The following is a 27,620-nucleotide window of genomic DNA, read 5'->3' as shown; positions in this document are numbered from 1 at the left end:
TTTAAACTGTCTTAATGAAAGTTATTAAAAACCAACTTTTATAATTAAAATGTTAATCTCTTGGTTATTGACTTATTTTAGGTTTTGTTTTTTTCTTTTTGCCAATATGCATTAAGATTGAGCATATTTGCAGTTAAAATCTAAATATAGTAAACTTCTCTTTTCGTTTGTCTTTATGATGTACTAGTATTCAAGATTTGAAAGAAAGGATTAGACAACGTACCAACTTACCACTGGGGCCAAGTATTGATACGCATGGGGAAACTTTCCTATCTCAAGAAGTGGTAGTTAATCTTTTACAAGAAACCAAACAAGCCTTTGAGAGATGTCATAGGGTAAGAATAATAAATTAATTTTTTAAGCTATAGTTGTATATTTCAAGTTTTGTCTCATTTATAGAAAGATAAAAATGTACTTCTTGATTAGGACCAAGTAGTTTTTTAATTGACACAGTTTATACAAATTGCATGTACTATATAGATACCATATGAAGTTTTGATAAAAGTGTACATTGAGTAATAGTCAAATCAGGATGAGCATATATATCCTCATATTCATCATTTTTTGTGGTAAAAACATTCAAAATTTATTCTAACATTAAAAATGTAGAGTATATTGTTAATCTGTTGTCATCCTGCTGGTGCAGTAGAATGTTGACCAGCCTTTTTCATCACTCTCTACTTCTTTCCACACTTTCCTCGGCTGCAAGTGACCATATTCCACTCAACGTCTGTGAAATTCCCTTTAGTTTTGGCCTATGGGTGAAGTTGTCCAGTATTTGTTGTTCCATGCTTGGCTTACCTCACTTAACAGAATGTCTTCCAGTTCCTTCTCCATTGTGCAAACAACAGGATTTCATGGCTTTGATGGCTGAAAAGTATCCCTTTGTGTGTATATATACCAAGTTTTTTTTTATCTGTCATTTAGTGGACAGTTAAATTGATTATGTTTCTTGGCTGTTGCAAATATTGTTCTAGTAAACATTGAGGAAGAGACCTGGTCAGTCATCCTCATCAATTTAGACCATGAAACTCTATATGGACAAGTTCAACAGAACTGCCATATACGGGCTGCCCATGAATGCTTCAAAAAATTATTGCCAGGACATAAATTTCAATTCAAAAACATTGGAATGCAGATCCCTCTTCAACAATCAAATTTCCTTTCCTTTGTTTCTGTACCCAGGAGGGGACTACTGGGTCTAATGCAATTGAATCTCTGTAACATTTTTCATAATGGCTGTTCACATTCCCACCGACAGTAGAAAGGGTTCTCTTTTTCCATATCCTCTCCAGCTTGTGTTCCTTTTTGTCTTTTTGCCTTTGTAACTGAAGTAAAATGATAACTTGCTGTAATTTTCTTTGCTATTTCTCTGGTGACTAATGATAGTGATCATGTTTTTATTGTGTTGAGTTCCTTATATGCTCTTCATATGAATTTACAATTATTAGATTGTATAATTGCAAATGTTTTCTTTTTGTTCTGTAAGTTTTCTTTCATTCTTGGCTGTTTCCTTTGCTGGGTGGAAACTTGAATATACTTTGTTTTCACTTTTGTTTCCTTTGCTTTTGGAGTCTCATTCAAGAAGCATTTATCCATTCCAACGTGCTGAAGTATTTCCACTTTTAGCACAATTAATAAAAACCCAGAGACAGATATTGGGGTTCAACCTGAAGATTAGAGAAGCAAAGCAGCCAAACCACTAGAGAACTCTTACCTCTATGAAATCTTCAGACTGAAAGAGAGCGAGTTCCTTGTCTCATCCTGCCTTATAATCGTCTCTAGTGCTGGGTTTAAAGGCCTCTATGGCTTGTTAGTGTGGCTTCTGGTATTAGAGGTGTGTGCCTCCACTGCCTGGCCTGTATGACTGACTAGTGTGACTGTTTGGTGTTCTGATCTTCAGGCAAGCTTTATTTATTAAAGTACAAATGAAATTTTCCTATATCCACTATGTTTTCCTGTAGTTTCATAATTTGCGGGGTTCCACTAAAGCTTTAATTTATTTTGAGTGAACTTGTGTCTGCTATTAGAGATAGACAGTTGTACGTATCTACATATTGTCCCATATCAGCTGAACAGATTGTTTTCTCTAATTTGTGTTAAGATTTTTGTCAGATCAAAAAGAAACTTCTGTGTCCATGCTGAGGCAACACTAGCCTGTGCAAATAAATGTAACTGTTTAGGAAGTAGTTTGATAGTATGTCCAGTTAGCCAGACAGAAACAATAGATTCATCACTAAGGTCCATGGTTTTCTAGGCCATGGGTCTTTCTTTGACCCACTTCACAGAACCAGGCATGAACTCACTCTTGTGGAACATGCATTAAATCCTGTAGTTGTGTTTTTTGAATTAATTGATTTATGTATTTATTTGGTTTTTTTTGTGTTTGCTCTTTGGCTTTTTTGGGAGCCCACCCAACTCCCAAATAAATACACACATGGAAGCATATTCTTACTTATGCTTGACCTTAACGTTGCTTATTTCTAGCCAACTTTTCTTAACTTTAATTATCCCATCCATCTTTTGCCTCTGAGCTTTTATCTTTCTCTATACCTTTTCTGTATACCTTTCTTTACTTCTTATTTCGTGTCTTGCTGTGCATCTGGATGGCTGGCCCCTGATGTCCTCCTCTTTTTCTTTTTTATGCTCCTCAATCTTTCCAGATTTCTCCTCATACTTATTCTATCTGCCTGCCAGCCACACCTATCTTTTCTTTTGCCTTGTCATTCAGCTTTTTATCAGACCAATCAGGTGTTTTAGACAGGCAAAGTTAAACAAATGCAGCATAAAAGAGCACAACACATCTTTGCATCAGTAAGCAAGTTTTCCACAGCATAAACAAATGTAGCACATTTTTACTGATAGTCCACAGCAGAGTCCCAGTGGAGCCCAATCGGTCACGTCCATGACGGTCATAACACTGGTGGGCCATCTCATTACTCATTCTTAGTCTGTTTAGGTTTCTTTCTTCATGATAAGGAATGTGTTCAGGAATTTATCCATTTCTTCTAGATTATCAAATTTCTTGGCATATCTTTATTCATAATAATCTTTAATCCTTTGTATTTTATGGCATCCATTATAATGTATACTTTTCCACATCTGATTTACTTATGTAGAATTTTCATTTTTCCTTTTTTGAGATCGCCTCACTCGGTAGCCTGGTTGGCCTGGAATTCACAGAGACCCTCTGCCTCCTGAGTGCTGGAATCAACAGCATGCATGGCTACACCTGGCTCTTAGTCTGTTTGTTTTGTTTCTTTTATTTTTTTTGAGATTATAATATAATTATATCATTATTCCCCCTTCCCTTTTCTCACCCTTCTTTGCTCTTTTAAATTCATGGCTTTTCCATAATTGTTGTTATATACCTTTATGTAAATACATAAATATACCTAAATATATGAATACAACCTCAGTCTGTATAATGTTACTTGTATGTATGTTTTCAGGGCTGACATTTCTATTGGTAATAACCAAATTGGTTTGCACTTCCTTGGGGAAGTTTCCCCCACCCTCATCATTCCTTAGTTGCCAGCACTTGTTTGTGTAGGACTGAAGTCTTTGGTTCCTCCACCCCACCCTACCCCATGTTAGCATATCTATTGTCCTTGTTCAGCTCATAGGTAGGCTTTCTTATGGATAAGACTTTATGAGTGTAGCTTCTGACATTTCTAGGAGACATAATCTCATAGCAAACTTGAAATCTAAAAATCAAAAGTAGTAATAGCTACATTAGATGTGAAATGGTGCATTTTTTAAAAGTTCGTGTTCCTCTGGCTCTTATAATCTTTTTGTTTCCTCTTCCATAACCATACCTGAGTCTAAGCAAGGTGGAGGAATTGTCTTGTAGATGTATCCACTGAGACTTAAGTATGTTTTTAAAAACATAGTTATTTGTTGCTGTAAACTTCTTGCTAGTATTGTTTCATCTACAAGGTATTGGTTTGTTTTATTTCCATTATCATGCATAGCAAGACATTTTTAATTTCCTTCTTTATTGCTTCATTGATGGTTTAGGTATTTAATTTCCATGTATTTGTATAATTCCCAAAGATTTTTCTTGTTGCTAATTTTTTGTTTTATTTAGAAAGATATTCAACTTTTAAGAAACAAAAAACTCAAAAAAAAAAAAAAAAAAAAAACAAACCCCAGAACAAATGCTTAAAGGGATTTCTTCAAACTGAAATGAAGAGATGTTGACAAGATGAAAACACCTGTATTTGTTCTGGGGTTTGTTTTTGTTTACTTGAGTTTTTTTGTTTTGTTTTGTTTATAGGGGAAATAGGTAGTGATAAATATTCTCAGTGTTTGTTTGGAAATGTCTCTTACTTCTCTTTGTGTCTAGAGGCTAGCTTTGCTGGGTATAATATTTTTATTGTCTAGCTTTGCTGGGTATAGTATTTCTGTTGACAGGCTTTAGTTGTTAGTTTTTTTTGTTTGTTTTGCTTTGTTTTTCTTCTCTCTTACTTTTTCAACATGTGAACATCTTACTCTCTTTTGGCCATTAAAGCTCTGCAATTCTTCAGTTGAGTGACTGAGTGGAATTTAAAAAAAAAAAAGGACCTAAATACATACTACGGGAAGGTAACAAAAGAAGCCACATTTCACCTCTAAAGACAGATTTGCACTATTGATCCCTTAACATGCTATCTGTTTCCTTTTTTCTTGTTGCTTTAAGAATCTTCTTGTCTTAAACCTTTGAAACTTGTTTATAACCTTTGAATCTTGAAGTATAAACTCTCCTTCTTGCTTTCCCATCCTTGAATCCTATTAGCCTGAATATTTGCTCTATTAATGCTTTTCTGTAGTTCCTATAATCGTTATATTCCTATTCTTTTTTTTTTCTTTTCCATATATATTTGGTTTGGGAGGTAGCTGACTCTTCAGCTTGTTTCTGCTAATGATGCTTTTATTACTTTTTTTATTTACCATACTTTTAGCTCCAGGATGTTTTGGTTTTATAAATTATTTCATTTTTCTTTGGCAAATTGCAGAATTATTTGCATATATCTTCTTGAGGTTCCTAGAATTTCTTTAAAACATCTACTTTGTGTTTTCTGTCTTGAGAGATCACACACTTTGCTTGGCTCTGTTTTGCCTTGTTTTGTTCATGATTGGGTCCCTGAAAACTCTGGATGCTTGTTGGCCTACAGTAGTGTCTGCATATTGGAAATTTAGATGTTTATTACTGTCATAGTAATCTTCTCTTGTATTTTTGTACTCATTCTTCCACAATAATCTGTTTGTTATTATCTCCAACACCTTGGTCACTTGGTTTTAACAATAGATGGCACCCTATGTCTAGATTTTTTGCCAGCTCTAGTTCTCTTACTGTTATTTCAGCACTGGAGAGGACTTCAAGCTTGAATCTGTCACAAATCCACAGTTGTACTATAAAGCTGACATTAGATTGTTAGCGAGAAAGACCTAGACATTAGGCGTTCCATAGAAGGGTAATGAATGCATCTTTCTCCTGCGAGCCAGGGTAGGCCCAAAACCTGTTTCTATAGTTATTGTCCTGTGTTCAGCACTGCAGGGTTCTTGCCCATCACTCCACAGCTTTGCTCTTGGATGTCTGGTCTATACCTCCGAAGTGATAATTTACAGCCAGCTCTGTCTTCTTTTTCTAAAAGAAGTTACTGTCTTTGCTGTCACAGATACAGTAATATTTGGTCTTACTCAGAGCTCACAGTCCATCGAAATGAGTGCAGCACAGAGCTAGGACAAAGGCCCACACTGTTGTGGTCTTCCCAGTCCTGTCTCTGTTTGTGGTCTGGAACCTCTGCAGGTCTGGAGGTGTATACGGCTGACCCACCCGATGCTAGGATGGGCTTAAAGGTTCCACCTGTGGGTACTAGGCTCAAGAGAGGGTCTGTTGTATCCCATCTCGTGTTAACTTTTACCAGTAAGCCTGGCATTCAGTTCTGAGGAAAAGTTGTGTGCCTAGTTTCCTGTCTTCCTTTAGCAGATGAAGTATGTATGTATGTATGTATGTATGTATTTATTTATTTATTTATTAAAGATTTCTGTCTCTTCCCAGCACCACCTCCCATTTCCCTTCCCCTCTCCCAATCAAGTCCCCCTCCCTCGTCAGCCCAAAGAGCAGTCAGGGTTCCCTGCCCTGTGGGAAGTTCAAGGACCACCCACCTCCAGATGAAGTCTTTGTATACATTTTGTTGCTCAGGTCCGTAGTAGCATGGTAAAAACAGTCCCTTGGTTGCCATGACTGATCCTAAGCTGACCTGTGCCTGAGACTTGTGACTGAAAAAAGGACCTGGTTTATTCAAGGCCCAAGCTGTAGCTGGACACAAGTGGCCTGAGCACAAGTCTGTCATGTTGCCAGTTCCTGCTTAGTCCTGAGGCCCCATCCATAGACACCGGCTTGGGGCACTAGTATTAATAACATGTTCTGGTAACTAATCTGCATACTTCATGTGTTATATATTAACTCATTTAATCGACATTAAGACCCAGTGAGGTAATTCTTACACTTTTATGCAGGAGAATCGTAGCTCCTGAATACTGGAATTAAGAACTGAGGAGATCTTAGTATTTTATTTATATGCATATATATTATTTATTCATTTTTAATATCAGTAAATTAATATACAAATTAGTAGAAATATTCAAAGAATATACAAGTCACTTAAAATATAAATTATTTATTAATAGGGAAGTAAAATAGGAATAATACCATTTTATTTTTATTAAGGTAGCATAAATTAAGAACTATGATATTATCATGTGTTAGTAACAAAGTGAGGTAAAAGACACCTTCATATACTACCAGTGACTGAAAATTATTACAGTGAGGACTGGGACTGCAGTTTGTTGTTGAAGTGTTTGTCTAGCATGTGAGTCTCTAGGCTCAATGCTCAGTAATGGGGGGGGGGGACAAATTTGCTATAGTTACTTTGAAGAATAATTTGTCACTTTTAAAAAAATTATCAGTGAAAAAGAGAAATAAAAAATAATGGCGTTGTTCACACACTAGAAACACAGTTTAAATGAATCAGCTAGAATTACATGAATCAACATGAATTAATCTCAGAAATAGTGGCTGTGATGTGAGTCATAAGGGTATTTCATCTTAAGAAACAACTAATCTAGTAGAGCGTGTAATGCTACTTTCAATCCTTCGCTTTCCTAATGACTTGATGGCTTCACACTGGTTATCTTTTCATGTGCTTCTCTTTGATGAAGAGTTTCCTTCGTGTCTCTAGTGCATTTTTAAAGTCAGGTTATCCTTTGAACCCTTTCAAGTTTCATAATCTCTCTATAGCTTGTTCATCAAATATATGATTTTGCATTTAATTTTCAAAGTACAGAAGTTCTTAATTTTGATAAAATATATTTAACACCTGTTATAGATGGCATTTTTTTGTATTGCAGGTACATCTTTGTTGAGCTAAGAGTTACAGGAAATACAAAATAATCATTTTGTATTTCATATGTAACTTTTAAATTTTCTAGTAGTTTTATAATCTGCAGTGTTGCTTACGAAGCCGATAGTCATCTCTGAATTAAGTTAGGAATCTAATATAATCATGTATGGATTGAAGTTTATATTTTTTACAATTAGGTTTCCATTTATTTTGCCATCCTTTTATTGGAGACTTCTTTCTTCAACAAATTATTTTCAACCTTAGTTAAAAATGAGTTGACTGTCTGTTTCTCATCTCTATTCTGCACCGTTTATCTTTTATGCCGATATCATGCTGTGTTGGCCTATAGTAACAGTAGGCTTTGAGTCAGGTAGTATGTCCTCTGACATTTCCATATGGATCATTTTGTATTTCATATGTCTAATAGCTTACCAGTTTCTATCAGAGGAAAGTCTAGTTTTGTTTGGAATGACAGTGAGTCTATGATTTTATTTGGGAAGAGTTGATATTTTTATTATTATTATTATTACTATTATATAAAAGTATTTTCAGTTCAACATGCCTGTAATCCCAGCACAAGGGAAACTGAGGCAGAAGCATTCTATGGGCTCAAGACCAATCAGGCTACATTGTGAGTTCTAGGCTAGCTTGGCCTACAAAGTGAGACCCTGTCTCAAAACAACAAAAAAGTAATTTTTAAAGTTATATTTAATTTCAAGTTTAACTTGGTATGGAGGAGTGTGTAGTTGGATCTTTACATGTTAAGTTTACTCTCCAAACAATCTTTTTTATAGAATTTGTTAGACCTTCTACATAGACTGTCATGTTATTTTACCATAAAGACAGCCATACTGACTCCTTTCCATATAGCTATCTTTTATTTTGTTCTTGTGCCTTGTTGCTCTGGCTAGACTTCCAGTATGGAATGGAAGGACATGCAGGGAACAAACACTGGCTATTACACTTGACCATTGGAGTATAGCATTTAGTCTTTGATCACTAAATGTGATGTTGACTGTAGGTTTGGTTTTCGTTTTGCTTTTTTATAGATACTGTTTTTTAACCTGAGGAAAGTTTTTTTTTTTTTTTTTTTTTTTTTTTTTTAATGAACATTGATTGGTAGACAGTTCTAAGTTACCATCTGGGTGCTGGGAATTAAACCCTAGTCCTCTGGAAGAGCAGCCAGTGCTCTTAACCTCTAAGCCATCTCTCCAGTGAGGAATGTATGCTAGTTTATTAAAGTGTCGTATGAAGCTTGGGTATTATTAGACCCTAGCACTTGGGAGATCTTGAGTTCGGGGTCATCCTGGGCCATATGATGAGTTTGATTGAAGCCAGTCTTCGCCAGAGGAGACTGTATCACACAGATAAACAAACAAAATAAAAGATTTGGTGTTAGATTTTCTTACTTGTTTTCTTTTTATTCTTTAGGAGAATCATGGCAACTGATATTTCAGATGTGATCCTTGCATCTCTTTAGTACCCCTCAGCTGGCCATCACCTGTAATTTCCTTATTGTCCTGTTCACACATTGTTGGCTAGGTTACTAAATTTAAAAAAACAAAAACACTTTTTAAAAAGCTGCCTTTATTGTATTAGGGCACACATTTTGGAGTTAGAGGAAAACTTAAGGAAGTCAGTTCTCTCTGTCTACAAAGTAGGTCCCAGTAATTGAATTCACATTTTTAGGCTTGGCAGCAAACTACTCTCTGAGCCACCTTGCTGGCCCATGTGTGTTAAATTTTGTTTAGAATTTTTGCATCAGTGTTTATGAAGGATATTGGCCTTTGATGTCTTTGTCTTGTTTTAATAATGAAGGTAATCCTGTGCCCATAGGATGATATGCAAAGTACTTCTGCCTTCCCTTTCAATTGTTTATGGGTGTAGATGGTGGTCTTTCTGTCTTAAAAGGTTTGTCATAACTCACAAGGGAAGTTACTGGGGGCTATGGTTTTCTTTGTAAGGATTTTTAGCTAATAATTCAGCCACTTAATGTATACAGAAATTTCAGGTAATCTAATTTTAAGTGAGCTTGGCAGTTTGTTTGTTTTAGAGACAGTCTCACTATGCAGACCAGGCTAAACTTCAGTTTGCAGAAATTCATCCACCTGCTTCTCCCTCCATTGCGGAGATTAAAGGTGTGTTACACCAATACATCGGCCTAATTTGTATCTTTTAAAGACTTTCATAGTTCACCAAAATTGTATTTATTGGAATAAAGTTATTCATGACATTTTTCTTATTGTCATCACTGTAGAAACTATTGTAATAATTACCATTTTATTCCCAAACAGTAATTTGTTTACCAATCAAATTTTTTTACAAACCAATCTTATTATTTTTACTAATTTTTTCCAAGAACCACTTCTTGGTTTTATTAATATTTTTCTTTTCTTTTTCCTTAGATTTCTCTGATTCTGTTCTTTTTTGTTTTGTTTATCTTGTTCAAGATAGGCTTTCTATGCAGTCCTGGGTGTCCTAGAATTCTCTTTGTAGACCAGGCGAGGCTTAAACTCAAGAGATCTGCTGAACTCTGCCTCCCAAGTGCTGGGATTAAAGGTGCTCCACCACCAACCTCATTTCTATTTTTTATTGTTTGCTTACTTCAACTTACTTAGGTATCATTTGCCCCTTTCCTAGGTTTTTTTATTTTTTTGTTTGTTTGTTTGTTTGTTTTTGCCTTGGCTTTGTTTTTTAGGTAAAAGCTGAGTTTGTTGACCTTTTCTAATGTGTGTATTTAGTGACATTACTCTCAAGTTCTAAGTTAGCTGAAACTAGGTTTTTTAAGTATGTTTTAATACATTTTGAAATTCTCCTTAATTTCCCTTTGATTTTTTTTTTTTTCCCCTGGCCCTAGATAACTGAGAAGTTGTATTATTTCGTTGCTAAATATTCGGAGATATATTGGATGCCTTTCTGTTAATGATTTTAGGTTTTATACCATTATAGTCAATGGGCAAACTTTGCATCATGATGTCAGTTCTTTTTAAATTTATTGAGATACAGAGTGCAGCCCATATTGGTGGTTTTCTGTATGCGTGAGATAATGCGTATCTTCACATTGTTGGCTGAGTATTCTATAAATGTCAGGTCCTATTAGTTGATGTCCTCTATATTTTCTATCAGCTTTCTGTTTACCTCTTACACATATTTGAGGATATAAACAGGAGAAAGGTGGGAACTTAGGCTTGGTTTTTATGATTTGTGATGAAGGTACGGACACCTGTTGAGCATCAGAAACAAAAGAAAAGCAGTAGAGAGATTGGTAAGAGGTAAAGGTTCTTAATAGTGGTTAAGAAGTCTAGTACCAAATAGGGATGTATAATCACTGGGGTTTTAAAGTAGTATATGGAAATTTTCATAAACTCAATTATACATCAGGTTTATATTATTACAGTAGGGTTGAGTGTACTTTATTTAAAAACACAGAATCTTTCATGCTCCAAAATAAAAAATTCTTGATCACTAATATGGCGGCACATTGTGGCATTAAGGTTAGGTTTTAGTAAAAAATACTGTTTAATTAAGTTGTCCTTAGGCTGTTTGTATAAGGTATTTATATAACATAAATGAATTTTACGATTAGACTGGAGTCTTCCAAGATATATCATTATATATTTGCAAATATTTCAAAATTCAGGAAGTCTAAAATCCCTAACAGTTCTAGTCTAACTCTTTTGATAAGGAATTCTCACTTGTAGTATTACCCTGAAAGCCATGGAATGGTTACTATAAGTAGCTTTGACAGAGGCAGAAAGTGATTTATAATTAATACAGAAAACATTGAAAAGAAATTGAGAATAGTTTCCTTTTAAGAAGAATTCATTTTTCTCAACTACTAGTAAATAATCCAGCAGCAGCAACATCAAAGTGAGAATTGTGAGCTTTGTTTAAATCAAGTTCTGTGTTGTAACCACTTTGCAGTTCCCTAGTTTATTCCAATTAAACGCTAAAATAAAATACCATCAGTGTTATTTCATCTTATAAATGAAAAAAAATGAGACTTAGTGAAGCTCAGTAACATTCTAAAGACTTGCTCTACCAGGACACGATGCGTTAAAATTTGATCTTGTTATATTTTACTATGTATATTAATTGATTTCATGTCTTGATTCCATAAGAATCTTTTTGTTTGTCTTGTTTTGTTTTGAGTTTTACTGGAACAGCCCTCTTTGTTAGTGGCTCTGAAACTTCTTTGACTGTGATCACCTTAGTTAAAAATGCATCTCACATGGAAGCAGGGTGTAAGTGTGAGAGTGCATGTGTTTCTTGAAAGTGTAATTGGATTTCACTCAGAGATTACAATCTAGATTTTAAAAAGCACTGCTCTAGGTCAGGAGAGTTACAGACTGATCTCGAGCATTATAATTGTTGTGTGGGCAGTGGGAAGAGAGCACTGACATTTCGTTACCTGAAGTACTGTTGTATACAAAAAAGATTGCTTTAAGAAGTGCCTTTTTAAAATGTAGTCCTGAAGAGTAATACTGTTTTTGCTTGTTTTTAAAGCTTTCTGATCCTTCTGATTTACCAAGGAATGCCTTTAGAATTTTTACCATTCTTGTGGAATTTTTATGTATTGAGCATATTGATTATGCTTTAGAAACGGGGCTTGCTGGTAAGTATACTTATATTACACTTTCTGTTAAACTCCTTTGGTCTTGTTTGATTGACCAATACTCATAATGCTGTTTTATGTATAGCTTGTATGTGATAGTTCAGTACAGTGTATTTGAGCTTGTGTAATACTAGGATGTGCAAGGTGCTGGAAGTTAAACATAGGCAATTCCCTCATATTGTTTACATCCACTACAAAATTCAGCATAATATATTGGCAGGATGTATAACAGTGCTCTATACTATAAAATGTCAAGAAGCATAAATAGAGATAAGAATAATTCTGCTTGGGAAGTAAGTAATGAAATTTAGAGAGAAAAATATTCAAAAAATACATCTGGAAAGGAGTAAATTTATATTAAATGTTTTGGCCTCATTCTTTCGGTTGTATCTCTAGTATCCTCATAACCTGACCCCATGACCTGTGAAGTGGGTGTCTCAGATTTAACATTTCAAAAATGAAGCTCTTCAGCCAGGCATGGTGGTTCACGCCTGCAATCCCAGCATGCAGGATGCCAAGTCAGAGGTCACTATGAGTTGGAGGCCAGCCTAGACTATATAATGTTTTCTGAATAATCTAAAATAGCAAAACAAACACAGAAGCTGTCTTCCTCCAATGCTGTTCTCCCAGGATTTTAAGGAAATCATTATTTACCAAACTCAGAAACTACCTTAACCTTCCTGTTTTCATTGCTGAAAGCCAGTTTATCAGAAAACCCTATCAGTATACATCCAAATATAACTGGTTTATCTACTTTGCTTCATCTACTGATGCAACCCACCTCAAACACTGTCATCTCCTAACTGGTTCCTGTGTCCAGAAGAACACGAGCTGTGGTGTGCCTCCACGTGTTCCTCTCTGTGCTGCATTTCCCTTGGCTCTTGGTGTCTTTAAAACCTGACCTCACCTACTGTCACCTTTCCAGACACCTGTGCTGATCACCTTAGATGAAGTAGTGCTCCTGCTGCAGCATAGTACCACTAGTCATTGTTGATTTCACCGTTTATAATAGCATCGGTTAGTATCTGTCTCCTGTCAGTAGTCATTAAGTTAGTACATACTTTTTACATGCCTAATCATGGGGATCGTAGTCCAGTGAAAGTGATAGACAAAAGTTTAGGAAGTTCAGTAAAGAAAATCAAAGGTGGGTAAGGTGTGGAGAACGTTAATGGGGAGGTAGAGTAAAGGATTTACAGGCAGAAATTATTTTTCTTTTACATTATTTATTTTTTATTTTATGTATGTTCAGACACATAGAAGTCAGAGGACAACTTGCAGGAGTTGGCTCTCTCTTTCCACCATATTTGTCCCAGGGATCGAACTCAAATGGTAGGCTTGGCAGCAAGCACCTTCACCCACTGAGCCATCTTGTCAGCCCCCCAAAAGCGTTTTATGACAGGGTAGTCAGAGAAGGCCTCTGAGAAGACACACAAGCCAGAGAGCTCAGTGAAGTGGTGAGTAAACTGTTGTAAAAGAGACACCAGCTTGTAAGCTTTTAGGGTTGGAATCCCACTCTGTTTCATACCCCTGCCCCCAGCATTGTGTTCAGGAGGTCTCTGGCTATGTAAAACACCATCCTAGAAACCTTTAATGATGAACCATATTTAGCCGTAAATTAGTCATAACTAATTCCAGTTTATTTCCTTCATAAGCAAGAATGTCTATAAGTGTATTTTAACTTAATTGTAGCAGACTATTGACATCAAGTATTTAACCCATACCAGCAGTAAATGACTTAGTGTGGTCATTTGTATTGGAATAATTTAAATCTTCAAAGATGTGATGGTTGCAGAAGATACTGAATATGAATAAGGGCCAGCAAAATGGCTCAGCAGTAACATTGCTTGCTGCCAAGGCTGACAACCCAAGTTCAGTACCTGGATCCCATGGTGGAAGGAGATAACCGACTAATATACACATCACACACACACACACACACACACACACACACACACACACACACATAAACAAACTTAAATTGTCCATTTTTTTAATGATAAGATAAAGTAATGTGAATTTAAATCTGGTGTGAAAGATTGATTGTTTATCTAGAATGGAAGCCTTCCTATTTATTTTAATAGCAGTGTTCTGAAATGTTGAGGAAAATTTAATTTGGACTGGGACTATTCTTCATGTAATTAGTATTCATGGTCATTGTTCTTACTGATCACATACAGTTTTGCCAAGTGATAAGAAATAACACTGGAGTAACATTGTAGAGTTTACTCTTTACTTGAATTCTTTTCATTAGGTAAAATTCCAAGTCAGAGTATATTATGTGTACATATTTTAAAATAATTTTTATTACTCAATCTTTAATTTAAAATTTATTTTAAATTCAAATTTGTTATTTATTTTTAATTAATTTACTTTTTTTCCTAAGAGGCTTGTTCTGTACAATTTATACTGGTTCTAGCTTACATGTATATACTGGTTTTTATTTGTTTTAAATATTCAAAAATTTTTATATTTTATTGGTTAAATACATCCACTATTACTGTCTTAATTTCCATGTTTTGTTGGGATTAGTATTTTTTACACGTGCTTCAGGTTTTTTTATTATGTTTGTGTTGGCACCTTTAATTTTCCTACCAAGTGATTGTTTCTTTTCTACAAAACAACACCTTAGTTTTCTAATTGTAAACCTGAAAAATCATCATATAAAGAACTCGAGTTAGTAAAGTTGTGTATTATCATTAACTGGGGGTGTTTTTCTTAGTCTAGTCTTAAGTTTGGACAGAAGCACAGGTATCTAGAGCTAAAAAGAGCAAGGAATCTTGAGCCCGTGAGTTGTTCTCTGGGAAAGGAGGAAAGATCCAGAGGGTTCAGTTCCATCTTTGGTGTCAGATGTTGTTGATGACCACACAGAATCTCAGACGCTGAGGAAACGCGTCCCTGAGGGGAGGAAATTTTGAATGTTTTTGAGGAGAGTGGAGAACATGATGAGTGTAGTGTGTAACCGGCAGGAAGGAGTCTGCGTAGAGGTGAAAACTGAACAGGAAGACCATTTCAGCTGTCAGGAAGGGAGCCTAGGTGCTTTGTTGATTGACTTTCCATTTTATCAAATAAACCATGAGGATGATTAACTTTGGGGTATAAAAATAGCTTTGGATGAATTTTGTTAAGCTGTTTATCAAAATCTCTGTAGAATCATTTCTGGTTTATTAAATGACAATTACTTTTATTCATGTGGTATATATAAAATCATTCTTTTTATTTTGCCCAGTTTTTTTCAAGGTTGGTTCTCACTCACCTGTGCCTTCCAATTTTAGGAATTCCATCATCAGATTCTAGGAATGCAAATCTCTATTTTTTGGATGTTGTACAACAGGCCAATACTATTTTTCATCTTTTTGACAAACAATTTAATGATCACCTTATGCCACTAATAAGGTTAGTTACATTGTCATATTTTCATTGGTATTTTAATGAGTATTTTTATTATTTTTTAAATAATACATGTTCATGAAAACATCAAACAGGACAGGAGGTTTGAAATAAAATTCTTCCTTCCTTGAATTCTTGTTTTTTCTTCCCACTATGCTGTTAATTTTTGGTATATTTAAAAAGTTTTAATTATCATAAACTAAAATTGGAAATCTAACATGAAAAAGGCCTTCCAGCCTAGTGCAGCTCAACCAGTTTACATTCTTCAGAAGACAGGACAGGTACCAGGCATGGTGGTACATAGCTGTAATCTTATCTACACAGGAGGTTGAGGCAGTCTGGTCAACATAGTGACTTTAAAGTCAGCTTGGACAACCAAGACCCAGTCTCAAAAGGTGTTTGTTTTTTATTGTTTTCTTTTTATCCCCCCCTTTTTTTAGGAACTGAGAGTAGGATGGGCTTTCAGGGAATAGAGAAATTATGGAATTATGTTATAATCTCAAAAATTCTGAAAGTTCTTTTTTTTTAAATTAAGGATATGTAGCTCAGTGATAGAGCTTGCTTTAGTGTCTACAAAGTTCTGGGCTTACTCCCAAGTAACACACACAAACACCAATAGACACTATACACTTGTTATAAAGACATAAGAAACATGAATGAACAAATTTTGATAAAGCATTAAGATTTGGTTTATATCTTCATATCAATTTATATGGATTTCTAAAGCATTTGAAAATTAAATGGAGCTTTATTGTATACATAAAGTTGTGTCATTAACACTATTATATGTGCAGGAAATGTTCAGATAAATGATAGAGTTTAGTAGTTGTTTTATGGGCAGTGCTATGACATGTCGTGACCCGAAACAAGCTCACAGATCCCTTGATTCCTGAATTGTAATCTAAAGGAAAGTTACTGTTTTTCTGTGTAGCCCAGGCGGTATTACAGGCATGAGCCACCAAGCCCAGCTTAGGGAGTTTTCTTAGTGATTTACTTTGTAAAGGGTTCTTATGTCACATAGCAGAGAATTCACAGGGGTTTTAGTGTTCTTTATTCCTTAATATTTTAATACTATTGAGAAGCCGACCATGATCATGGTTTCATGTCTTTTTACTTAAAAAAGTGAAATGTAACTGGATTTTCTTAACTACTGTCCACATTTTTATTAGGATTAATTATATTCTTAAGAGTTTGGTGATATCCATGACTTTTCTTACTATTATACCAGATATTTAGATACAGAGAAAACTAGTTTCAAAATTTCAAAGCTGCATGTTAAGTCCTATCTCCTCAGAGATAAGTAAGGATAACAACTCTATCTTTACCCTTAATGGATTAATTTTTCTAGTGTGAATGAATTGGGTATACTAATGTACATAATGTATGTGATGATTTATTTTGTAATTATTGGGTATGTGAGCAAATGCATTTGCAAATGTGTATTCATGATGCACAGATTAGAAACTTAGAAAGTAGGCTATTAATGGGAGTTTGTTTTCTCTTTAATAAACAATAGCTCTTCTCCCAAGTTATCTGAATGCCTTCAGAAGAAAAAAGAGATAATTGAGCACATGGAGATGAAATTGGATACTGGCATCGATAGGCAAGTTAACTGTTTCTCTCTTTCTTCTCCTGCAATTTAAAAATTGTAGATATGCATTTGCATTGTAGCATGAACATAATTTTTAAAACAGGAAATGTGTTTATTTTTACTTTTCTGGCTGTAAAGTTGATACTTTAACATATTGTTCTTATTTTTAGGAGAATATTATTTTTATTAATCCCCAAGGTGTTTTTTTTAAAGTCAGTATGTTTAGGTATATTTTCAAATCAAAACAGAAGTCCCTTTTAAGCCCTACTTTTCTGCACCACACATGTACAAACTACAAATTTCTTTGAAAAAATGAGATGCAGGGCTGAGAGGTTGTCCAGGGCTAGAGTATTTTATATTTTAGCCTGTGGGAAACCTTTGGTTTAATTCTTAGTACTGCTAAAACAACAAAGGTTTGCAATATTTATTATTGTATTTCCATTTAGTATATTCTGACTTATCTCTGAAATATTTTAATAATTTTACTGGTTTTGTACTTGTAAATTCTGTTGAGTGAATTTCAAAACCTGATTATCTTTACTGAAGACTATAAATACTATTACTTTCCAGCTGTCTGTTTTCAGATGATGGTGGTCTTATATTGATTGAAAATTAGTATAGCTCCCGGGTATCAAGTATTTGCTATATATCAGGCACAGTACAAGGACCATGATTGGTCTCCTTTAATCTCACTATCTTATCTTGGCCTACTGTCCTTTTGTAACTTGACCTCATTATTGTTATACTTAATTATGTGGTCTGTCCCTTGAATTTAATATAAAACTTTTATTTTTGACCACTCTGTCTTGCAGCCACTAAACTCTGAGTTAGTGTAGTCTTTTTCATTTTCATAACCTTACTGTTGGAGAATATCACATAGGTTAGATATTATTGATACCTTCTAATCAGTGCCTTTATCTCAGCTGGGAATTCAGTACCACTTGTCCATCTTCCTAATAATCCTTTGACTATGGGACTCTGTGCCTACAACCTTTCTTTTTAAGCCTTTTATCGTCCACTTTCCTAAGTGTTCTCTATGCATGGCTTTGCCTTTGAAGATCCTTAGTTATGAAGTAAGTAACTAGTAGTAGGTTAAGATCTTTTCAAGAGAGAAAGACTTTGTTAGCAGTTATAGAATGGTTTTTGTTTCTAAAATTTGGTTTGCCAATACCAAGTAGTTTTGTAATAACTGGAAATTAAATAGTTTAACTTAATTTAGTGTAAATACAAAGGTAAACTTGAGTGAGTTAAATGGGTCATATATACTGTGTCCTCTGTCTTTAGGACATTAAATTGTATGATTGGACAGATGAAGCATATCTTGGCTGCAGAACAAAAGAAAACAGATTTTAAGCCAGAAGATGAGAACAATGTTTTGATTCAGTATACTAACGTGAGTGGACTATTCCGTTTGCTAATATATTATCTCCTTTGTTAATGCTTGAACCCTCATTAGTATGCCTAATTGTGCTTTAAGTTTTTTCTTTGCTAGGCTGACACACATATCTGTATAATAAGTGTAGAAAAACTTTTACAGGCATGTGTAAAAGTCTGTGTTTATGTGAGAAAACAAGTTGAGAAGATTAAAAATTCCATGGATGGGAAGAATGTGGACACAGTTCTGATGGAACTTGGAGTCCGTTTCCATCGGCTTATTTATGAGCATCTTCAACAATATTCCTATAGCTGTATGGGTGGCATGTTAGCAATTTGCGACGTAGCTGAATATAGAAAATGTGCCAAAGACTTCAAGGTACGTATAAACAAATCGAGCTTGCAAATAAGTTCAGGAAAACAGGCCATACTATTAAAAACTTATACCGAAGAAGTGTGATTTCATTGGCACCATAAGGAAAGCTCTACTATATAGCCTACCTGAAGGCATGTTATTCCAGCTATATTTCAGTAGTAGCATTTTCCCCCTATGGGTTTTTTTTTTAGATGAGGTCATATTTCAGCGCATTCCATTCAGGTGCCTTTTAACATCCATTGATGTCACATATTAGGAAAATATTCTTCATGTGAAATCAGTTTCTTTCCCCTTATGTTTAAGTTACTTTTAAAGATGTTATACTAATGATCGTTCTAGTATGCCAAAATACAAATTATCAAGAAAATTGAATAAATCTTTTCAAGGATTATTAGGAGTTTTAACTACAGAACCTTTAAGGTTTAGCTCTTCAGAAGCTTGAAGCTTGAAACATTCTAACATAGGAATGTCTTCATACTACCAAGTTCTGATTAGCAGTATGTTAGAAGAATTTGCAGAACTTCCTAGGAACTAAGTTGTTCTGGTTCAATGCTTTTCTTTTCCCTTCTCAATTCAGATTCCCATGGTATTACATCTCTTTGACACTCTGCACGCACTTTGCAATCTCCTGGTCGTCGCTCCAGATAACTTAAAGCAAGTCTGCTCAGGAGAACAGCTCGCCAGTCTGGACAAGAGCATACTTCACTCCTTCGTCCAACTCCGTGCTGACTATAGAGCTGCCCGCCTAGCTCGACACTTCAGCTGAGTGAAGTTACAAAGGAAATGTGTTCTATTTCGGAAGGCCTCGGATGGTAGAAAGCACAGGAGATTCCTTATGACACAGCCAATATTTTACAGAAAAAAAAAAATGACTGGAAGAAATCAGCAGCCATACTTACCCAGGAATTTTATTTGAAATCTGGACACCACTAGCTATATTTGCTTTTTATCTTTTCCCTATTACATTGAATTCCATGCTTTAATTTATAAATTTCAAATTCTATAAACCTGTATGTGACTGTTATAATCCTGAAAAGCGTTGGTGTCAGAAGCTGAATGAAATTTCACCAGTGTGCTGGTCCTTGATCTTGAACTTATTCTATCTGGAAATCTTAGCATCCTGTTTGCATTAAAATAGGTGAAGTGCAGTAAAACTTCATTTCTTATTTATTAGTTTTTCAGTTAACTTTTCAGCACTGGTGATTGAAGAACTTGTTACGACTCAAAAGGACCAGAGTGGAGAGTCATTTCTATAGGTGGTTGGGGCTGTTCTCTGAGGTACAGCAGCGCTAGCCCGGAACTGTCTCAAGTAGATGTTAGGAACAGATCAGAGTAGGTCTACTTTCTGGGTAAAACTTAAAGTTTACTCTTTCTTATTTGATAAATAGATTTTAAGTCAATTAATTAGCAAGACGTTAATGAAACCTTATTTTATATTTAACTTAAGGTGGAATACTTTAAAGGACCATGTTTGTTATTTTAGTACTCTGAGTAAAAAGTGACTTATGGTGTAAACCGTGTTTATGAGAGATAGCAACATGTTTAGCCAGTGCCGTCAGTCCCTTAAGACCAGCCTTGAATGAGATGGGATAGCTAAACATGCAGTCATCTTCTATTCTATTGAGAGTTTCAGGCAATAAATAAATAGTGTATATTCCAAGTCTGGAGGCAAGCTTACAGCAAAAGCCGGCCTTTCAGATCTGAAGATTCTTTCATTGTCCATTTTCAAGGCATTTCTGAAGTTTTTCCTATTTTGGATGTTATTAATTGAATTGGGTTAATATGACAAACTAATAAATAACTCAACAAAAATTTAAACATCATATAAAAATGTAGAAAGGCCATTGTTCTATAAACCCTATTAACTTATTCTGTGAGAGTATGTTCTAAGTTATACATAGTGCATTCTTCATGGTCTCTAGGACCCAGGGAAGCTGTAATGTTCAGTTCATTCATAGCAATGTTTTCTCTTAATATAGGGTTTGGCCTAATTGGGGGAAGCTGTCTCTTTCTACTGAGAACCTCACTCTGCATAGTTGTCAGCATTTCCAGCTGTCTAGTCCAGAACTAGCTACTGTACAAGTTACTGTTGACTGGATTTTCATTTTCTATTTAGCCCAGTGTTACAAAGGTAAGCAAGGACAATGAGCACGCCAACTTTTGTCACTTTTATAGGACATTGTGGCAGGTTTGGAGGTTTTCCAGATAGCGATCCTCAGAAAAGGAAAGCCAGAACAGGTTCTAGATCCTAGAAAGCTGTGCTTGTACTGTTGCCACTTTAGAGAACACTGCTGTGAATTCAGATCATACCTCTGTTATTAAAGCCAACAGTTTAAGGCAGGCGTTTACTGGCCATTTGAACTCTTTGTACAGTGTCAATTTGTAAAAAAAAAAAAAAAAAAGCAGAAGAAAAAAATCAAATAAAACATGAGAAAACATTTTAAGACTTCCAAATCAGAGAAGCACTTCAAATTATTTTGTTTGGATTAATTTTTAAAAATGTAAAGCAGTTACTTGTTGCTTAGATATTTTGTTAATTATTATTTCCATGCTTGAGTTCTGTGCAATATTTTCCATTATGTCCACTAACAGGACAAAGAAAATTCAAAGTGAATACCTTATTTAAAAGTGTTAATTTCAAAAAAAAAAAAAAAAGGGCTGGAGAGATGGCTCAGCGGTTAAGAGCACTGCCTGCTCTTCCAAAGGTCCTGAGTTCAATTCCCAGCAACCACATGGTGGCTCACAACCATCTGTAATGAGGCCCTCAGGAAGAATACTGTATACACAATAAACAAATAAATGTTAAAAAAAAAAGGTGTTAATTTCATGCTCAATAAACAAATTCCCTGCAGTTGTTTTTTTATCTTACCATATTTTTACATTTTAAGGACATCTATAATGAATTATACATTTGATTTTTTTTCTGACAGTATTCCTTATTTTTCATAACTTAGGTATCTCCCTTTTTTAGTAGAAAAGAACATGACTGTATAATCAAGCTTTAGTAATCAAGCTAGAATAGGGTGTTTCTCTAAAGAAATAAAAAGTTGTTTTATATACCAGTATACATTCTTTGCATCTCACTTTTAAAGTATTTACATGTATGGGCATCATAAAATTTAGTTCAAAATGTATAACTCAGAAGAGACTGTCAATAGATAAAATGCTTCTGTACATACCTGGGAAATTTTTGGTTAGACATAGTGGAACTTAATAACTCACTAAAATTTAAATAAGAATCTTTCCACAGTTCTGTGTGAACTCATGTAATATTTAGGTATAAATATTTAGTTTGAAGTTTGCTCCAAAATGCTGAAAATTGTTTGTCTGAACTTGGGTGTCTTATATGAGATGCAGAGCATAGACGAAGAAAGACTAGCCTATGAATTACTGAAAATGAGAGCACACGAGTCCTTATGCCTGGGTTTAGAATGGCCCCCGAATTAATTAGAAGTGATAGAGTACATGATGAGCCCTGATCAGGAATTATTAGGTAATAGTTAGGTGGACAGATTTTTAGAATATGAACATGTAGCCATTCCAAGACAATTACTGACATTTAGGCGTGCCATTCCTGTGAGCCCCGGTGTCTTCCTTGTTTTAAAAAGTGCTGCTAACATAGGTTAAAGTGGGTTAAATTAAAACTTAAAGCAGATAATTTGTGTTATATTTTCTTTGTTCTTTCCATTTTTCTTTTACTTCTAAATATTTCACTTTCTGAATACTACCTTTCTTATACACAGTGAAATAATTATCAACCAATAGATTGATTCAAAGTAGAGAATTTACTGCTTCCTTGAGATGTTTCTGTCTACATTGGTTCACATCCAGATGAAGGGGTATTGACTCCTGAACATCAGAGTGGTCATGTTTATAAGGCTAAGACATGCTTTAATTGTTGGTGGGTGAGTAAGGGGTACTCAGATGTATGCCTGTTGTGACCAGAAAAGCTTTTGTCTCCTGATTAACATGGTGTTCTTACAAAAATATCCTGTCATTGCCACACACTGTCCACTGACTTTTCATGGGTGTGAGATATTTTTCAGAAGCCTCCCCACCCCCTCCATTTATTGATTACTAACAGAGACTTTGGTATACAAAGCACTCTGATTTATCCAGTTCACTGAATTACGTTCAATTACTTTATTACTCTACTCTAGAAGACTTATCCTACAATTTACTGCATATTTTAGGAAAGAAGACTAGTACATATCATTATGCCAAATAATTTTGCATGAAGTAAAAATAGCAATTTAAAATTTTAATGCACAGTAAAGATAATTATATTCATTTATTGGGCTTAAATTGCATGTACTATGCTAAGTCCTTTGCATATATTATTGATTCCAGAGTAACTGTCATTTGGGTACTATTATTTCTGTATGACAGATGAAAAACTTAAGGCACAGAACAGGTAAGGAGACCTTCAAAGTCTATAAGCTGACATGGGCTCAGACTTAAACCTCATATAATGAGAATGAATAATGTCTTTTTATAATTTATCTTGTATTTTTTCTTATTTGTGTAACATTATGTATATTCCTTATTTTAATAGCCTCAATAGTTTTACTTAATTTTCTTCTCATCCAGTGTTTGATTCTCACTGTGAAGATTAGATAATGGAGTTAGAATGTAGTATCTGTATCAAGCTACTGTTGAATTTTTAAAAATATGTTCAGTGTGTAGTTATACTTTCTCAATTGGTGTTTAAAGTTATGTAAGTAGTCATGAAATTTTAATTGAACTTTAAGTTTGTATTTAATAACCTGTCTACTACAGAGATTTCCTTTAGTGAAAATATTATACAGTCATATTGTTTCTGCTTAATAATTTTAACAGTAGAGTCTAGGTATTTCATAAAGTTTTTGAATTTTCTACTTTTTGAGATTATAATTGCATAATTTCCCTCTTCCCTCCTAACCTTCCCATTTACCCCTCCTTGCTCTCTTTCAAATTTTTGTCGGCCCAGAAAACATACATACAAATACCATTACATAGACTGATTAAGTTATAATTACATATTAGGAATATGTGTATATACAACATGCATCTGCTCATATAGTTTTTTATAGCATGGGAAAAATAATAACTCCCCAATAGGAGATACAAAAAAATCAGTATTTTTACATTCAAAAATAGATTATTTTGAATGGCTGGCTTGCTGATTCTGTTAGCTGTTTAATGCATCAATAGTCTTGAAATGGCTAGTTCCAGAATGAAATTGGACAAAAAAGTACTTTATTAATAATTTGTAATTATTAGAATTGGTGAATGGAGCTGGTAACCCTGGACTTAACTAAGTACATAGTTTAAAACTAGGCACTGCATATTTTATCGCTGCTATTTGTTGATATTACTTGGTGTAGGTATCAATAAATGTTTGCATTTTTGACTAAATATCCATTCGAAGCAAAAAAGACACGCAATTAAACACAGTTGCTCATTTTCTCAGTGATTTAAAAGGTTGCCATCTGCCTTAATGTGCAAAGCCAATTTAAATAGGAATATATCATATTGTACTCCAAATAACAAACAACCTCAGAAGAGAGGCATTATTAGGAAGGCATAGGTTTGTGCTGGGCAGCAGTGAGGTATTTCAAATGTATAATTATTTGCACTAATATTTGAGCAGATGGAATGGATTAGAATATAGTCAACATTATTTTGCTGACATGTATTTTCTGTTAATATGTATTATGCAACATGTGTTAAAGCTGTCAATAATTTCTTTTAGCCAGGATACTAATTTTTATATTACTGTGTTTAAGAGGCAGTATCCAACTGAGCCACTTTTAATTAAAAACTCTGAGACCAGAATTATGTTTACATTCTAGAAAGCACTTAACTTACTTAACTTAGATCAGTAAAACAGATTTATCAATGCCTGCTACTTAATAGAAGAAACCACAGAGGATTGAGATTGGAAGTAGGAATCTAAAATGAGAAAGCTGAAAGTTCATTTATACTCATAACTTTTATCACTATTGGCAATCTTAAGTGAAGAAAAGACCCTTCCATAATATCTTTATATTAGTAAGCTAGGCGAAGATGAGTAGAACCTGTTCAATAGAACTGATCTAAGGAGAACTTCCAAATTGTAGGTTGAATTTGACAGAGTGGGTAACCCTGATGCCCCTGTAATTGTAAGTAGGCAAATGCCCTCCCATCAGGCCTGACAGTCTTTTCTTTGTTCTGTGGTAATCTCGATTTCTTTGAACTCTGGTCTTTTATTGTAGCACTTCTGTCAAATGTGCGGCTTTTACTATAGAAGTCCCCAGTTAGAAATCCAGACACAGTACCAACCTAAAGAAGACTGGGACTACCTCTGTATATATTGTTTGTAAATACGGTAGGGGACACACATGAAATTGTGTGAAAATACGTTATAAGTATCTTCCTAAGTGCCTATTAGGATTCTCCAGCAGATTGTATTTTTCAGTTTTTACCACAAGGGGGTGATGTTATTTTTATAATAACTTTTTGTTTATAAAATAGAATTCATAAACTTTACTGAACAACATCTGTGAACACTACTGTCATACACTGCAGGGGTATGTGTGTGTGTGTGTGTGTGTGTGTGTGTGTGTGTGTGTAATTCAGTAAGTCATCAATGAGGAAAAGTCTAAGAATATTAACACAAAACCCAAAACATGTTTGTACACAGAGATGGAGGACTTGAACCAGATTCACCAAAACTAAAATTCTGTTTTTAGAGTTTTATATGTTGCATTGAATTCTTTGTCACCTTTTTTTTAAGGAGGGGGGGGGGGGATGTTCATTGTCTGCATTCACTTTTTAATGGGGAAACTTGAAATAAATTGGAGAATTTTAGGGACTTCAGGATTTTAAGGACTGTACAAATCCAAAACTTCCCCCTTTGAGGGTAAGTTGCTCCTGTGATGTTATCTTGGAATTCTTTTGCATTTTCCAGAATTCTGTCTGACCATAATGCAACTGTCGAACTCAGGAATCTGCTTTGACGTGTAACTGACATCTAGTCCTCCGACCCAGCTTCAGTCTTACAGGTTTGCCTCAATGACTCTGAGATCAGGTGAAAATCATGTACCACAGATTATCTGTGGTTCATTTATTTGATTGACCTCTGACTTTCCAAACCCTCCACACTTTGCTGAGTTTGGACTCCTATTTGCTCATGTTTGGATCCCAGTCGTACTTGAGGGCCTTCACAGTTGCTGTTCTGCGCTCTTTTGAGTATTCACGTCTCCCTCGCTGCTCTGGAGAGCTGCTTTTTTCTGCTTTACAATGCTGTTGCAGGAAGTTGCTTATGTGCATCATAGTCTAATCATAATTTCATTTTACTACCAGTTTTCTATTCGAGGGTTTCGTGAGGATTGTCTCTAGTTTGTTTAGTCAGTGGGGGCATTCCCGACATTTTAAAAAGCTTTGTCTTGGACTCAATACAACAGAATTTTCCAAGTTCATTTTTTACTTGTCTACCCTAGCTCTCCCATCCAAGCACTAACCAGGCCCAACTGTGCTTCGCTTCCAAGATGAAATAAGATTGGGCACCTTCAGGGTGATGTGACTAGATTTGCTGCAGTTCTCAATCATCCTACTTTTTAGTGGAAATTGGTACTTGGAAGCGAAGATTCGTGCACTGGTTGTACTCATTAAAATGGAGATGTTGTTGCTTCTCGTTCATTGTGCTGGGGAGCTTCATGTGAGTATACATACATACACTCATTTTAAAAATACTTATTCACATGTATATATTCCTGTGTCTTCTCCCCCCTTTGTCACACACAGTCCTCATGAAATTTAATGCCCCATACAGGATTTCCTGATCCCATGCAAAGAAGGAGGGCATCCTCATCCTACTCAGCTACTGAAGTATTGACTTTAGGACCAAATTGGAAGAACAAGAATGATCATATTAGAAATCATTTAAGTCAGATGTTGGTGGTGTAGACCTTTAATCCAAGCACTCAAGAGGCAGAGGCAGACAGATCTGAGTTGGAGGCCAGTCTGATCTATAAAGTGAGTTCTAGGATAGCCAGGGCTATACAAAAAAAACAAAACAAAACAAAAAAAACCTTATCTTGAAAAAACAAGAAGGAAATCATGTAAAGATTTTTAAATTCTCAATAAATTACTTATAACTTTATCACCCAAGCAACTATATAGGAGTGCACTATAGTGAGGGAAATAGTAGAGCTGAATTTACTAGATCTACTGAGTGATACACTAAAGAGTTAAATTTTGGAAGCAAATTTAAAATGCATGGCATGTTTTTCTCTATCTCTTTACTGGTGTAATTGCTTATTTAATGATAGAGTGCATCATAGGAACTGAATGAAATTTTAGCTGTTAAACATTAAATAACATGATTTTGCTAATAAATTTAAAAAGAAAATGATTATAGAATTGTTGTTTTTGTAAGCCTTTTAAAAAATACAAAAGGTTCAGATGAACCTTTTGTGACACAGGAGTCTCTCCCAGTGCTGGGTCTCATACATACTGAGGTCAACTGCATATGAAATGATAGACCTAGGCATAGATGTCAGCCAAGTTATATTTCTAAAAGTAAAGCAGATTCAGACTTTCCCTGGCCCCGAGGCCAGTGTTTTAAATGCTTGTTTGTGTTACCCATAGAAAGTTCATGGCCATGTTTCGCCTGGGCCTTAAGAATGCAGGCAGCATTTTAGAAAATGAGGCAGGAGACGAGCAGGAGATGAACAGAGTGACTTGTGCAGATGGGTAGAATCTGAAATGCTGCTGTGTTCACCAAGTGGAAAGATGACTTTGAGAGTAGAATTCGGTGTGAGTAAGTGTGTGTTTTAAGGCAAGGCTAAAATGGTTTGGGCTAGCTTACTAAGTCTTCAGTCATAGGTCAGTTGATTTATTATAGAAACAACAAATCAAAGATAG

The 27,620-nt window shown here is 34.9% G+C and overlaps 1 protein-coding gene across 1 annotated transcript in view; it reads left to right on the top strand.

Annotated features, from left to right (window-relative positions):
* Exoc5 (exocyst complex component 5) overlaps window positions 1-21,241 on the top strand; it is a 55,720-nt gene extending 34,479 nt beyond the window's left edge. Inside the window, exons 12-18 of the mRNA XM_041633971.1 lie at window positions 188-335; window positions 11,895-12,003; window positions 15,276-15,396; window positions 16,907-16,993; window positions 18,266-18,374; window positions 18,519-18,734; window positions 19,309-21,241. Coding sequence (XP_041489905.1) covers window positions 188-335; window positions 11,895-12,003; window positions 15,276-15,396; window positions 16,907-16,993; window positions 18,266-18,374; window positions 18,519-18,734; window positions 19,309-19,497 — 979 coding nt within the window. The 3' untranslated portion in view covers window positions 19,498-21,241. The remainder of the gene's footprint in view (window positions 1-187; window positions 336-11,894; window positions 12,004-15,275; window positions 15,397-16,906; window positions 16,994-18,265; window positions 18,375-18,518; window positions 18,735-19,308) is intronic.
* The last annotated feature ends 6,379 nt before the right edge of the window (window positions 21,242-27,620 follow it).

Source organism: Microtus oregoni, unplaced genomic scaffold (assembly GCF_018167655.1).
Source record: "Microtus oregoni isolate MIOR12 unplaced genomic scaffold, Mior012 000045F_ref0000178, whole genome shotgun sequence".
In the NCBI taxonomy this organism is placed as follows: Eukaryota; Metazoa; Chordata; class Mammalia; order Rodentia; family Cricetidae; genus Microtus; species Microtus oregoni.
Note: the sequence above shows the minus strand (reverse complement) of the source record. Positions and strands in the feature narration are given on the sequence as shown.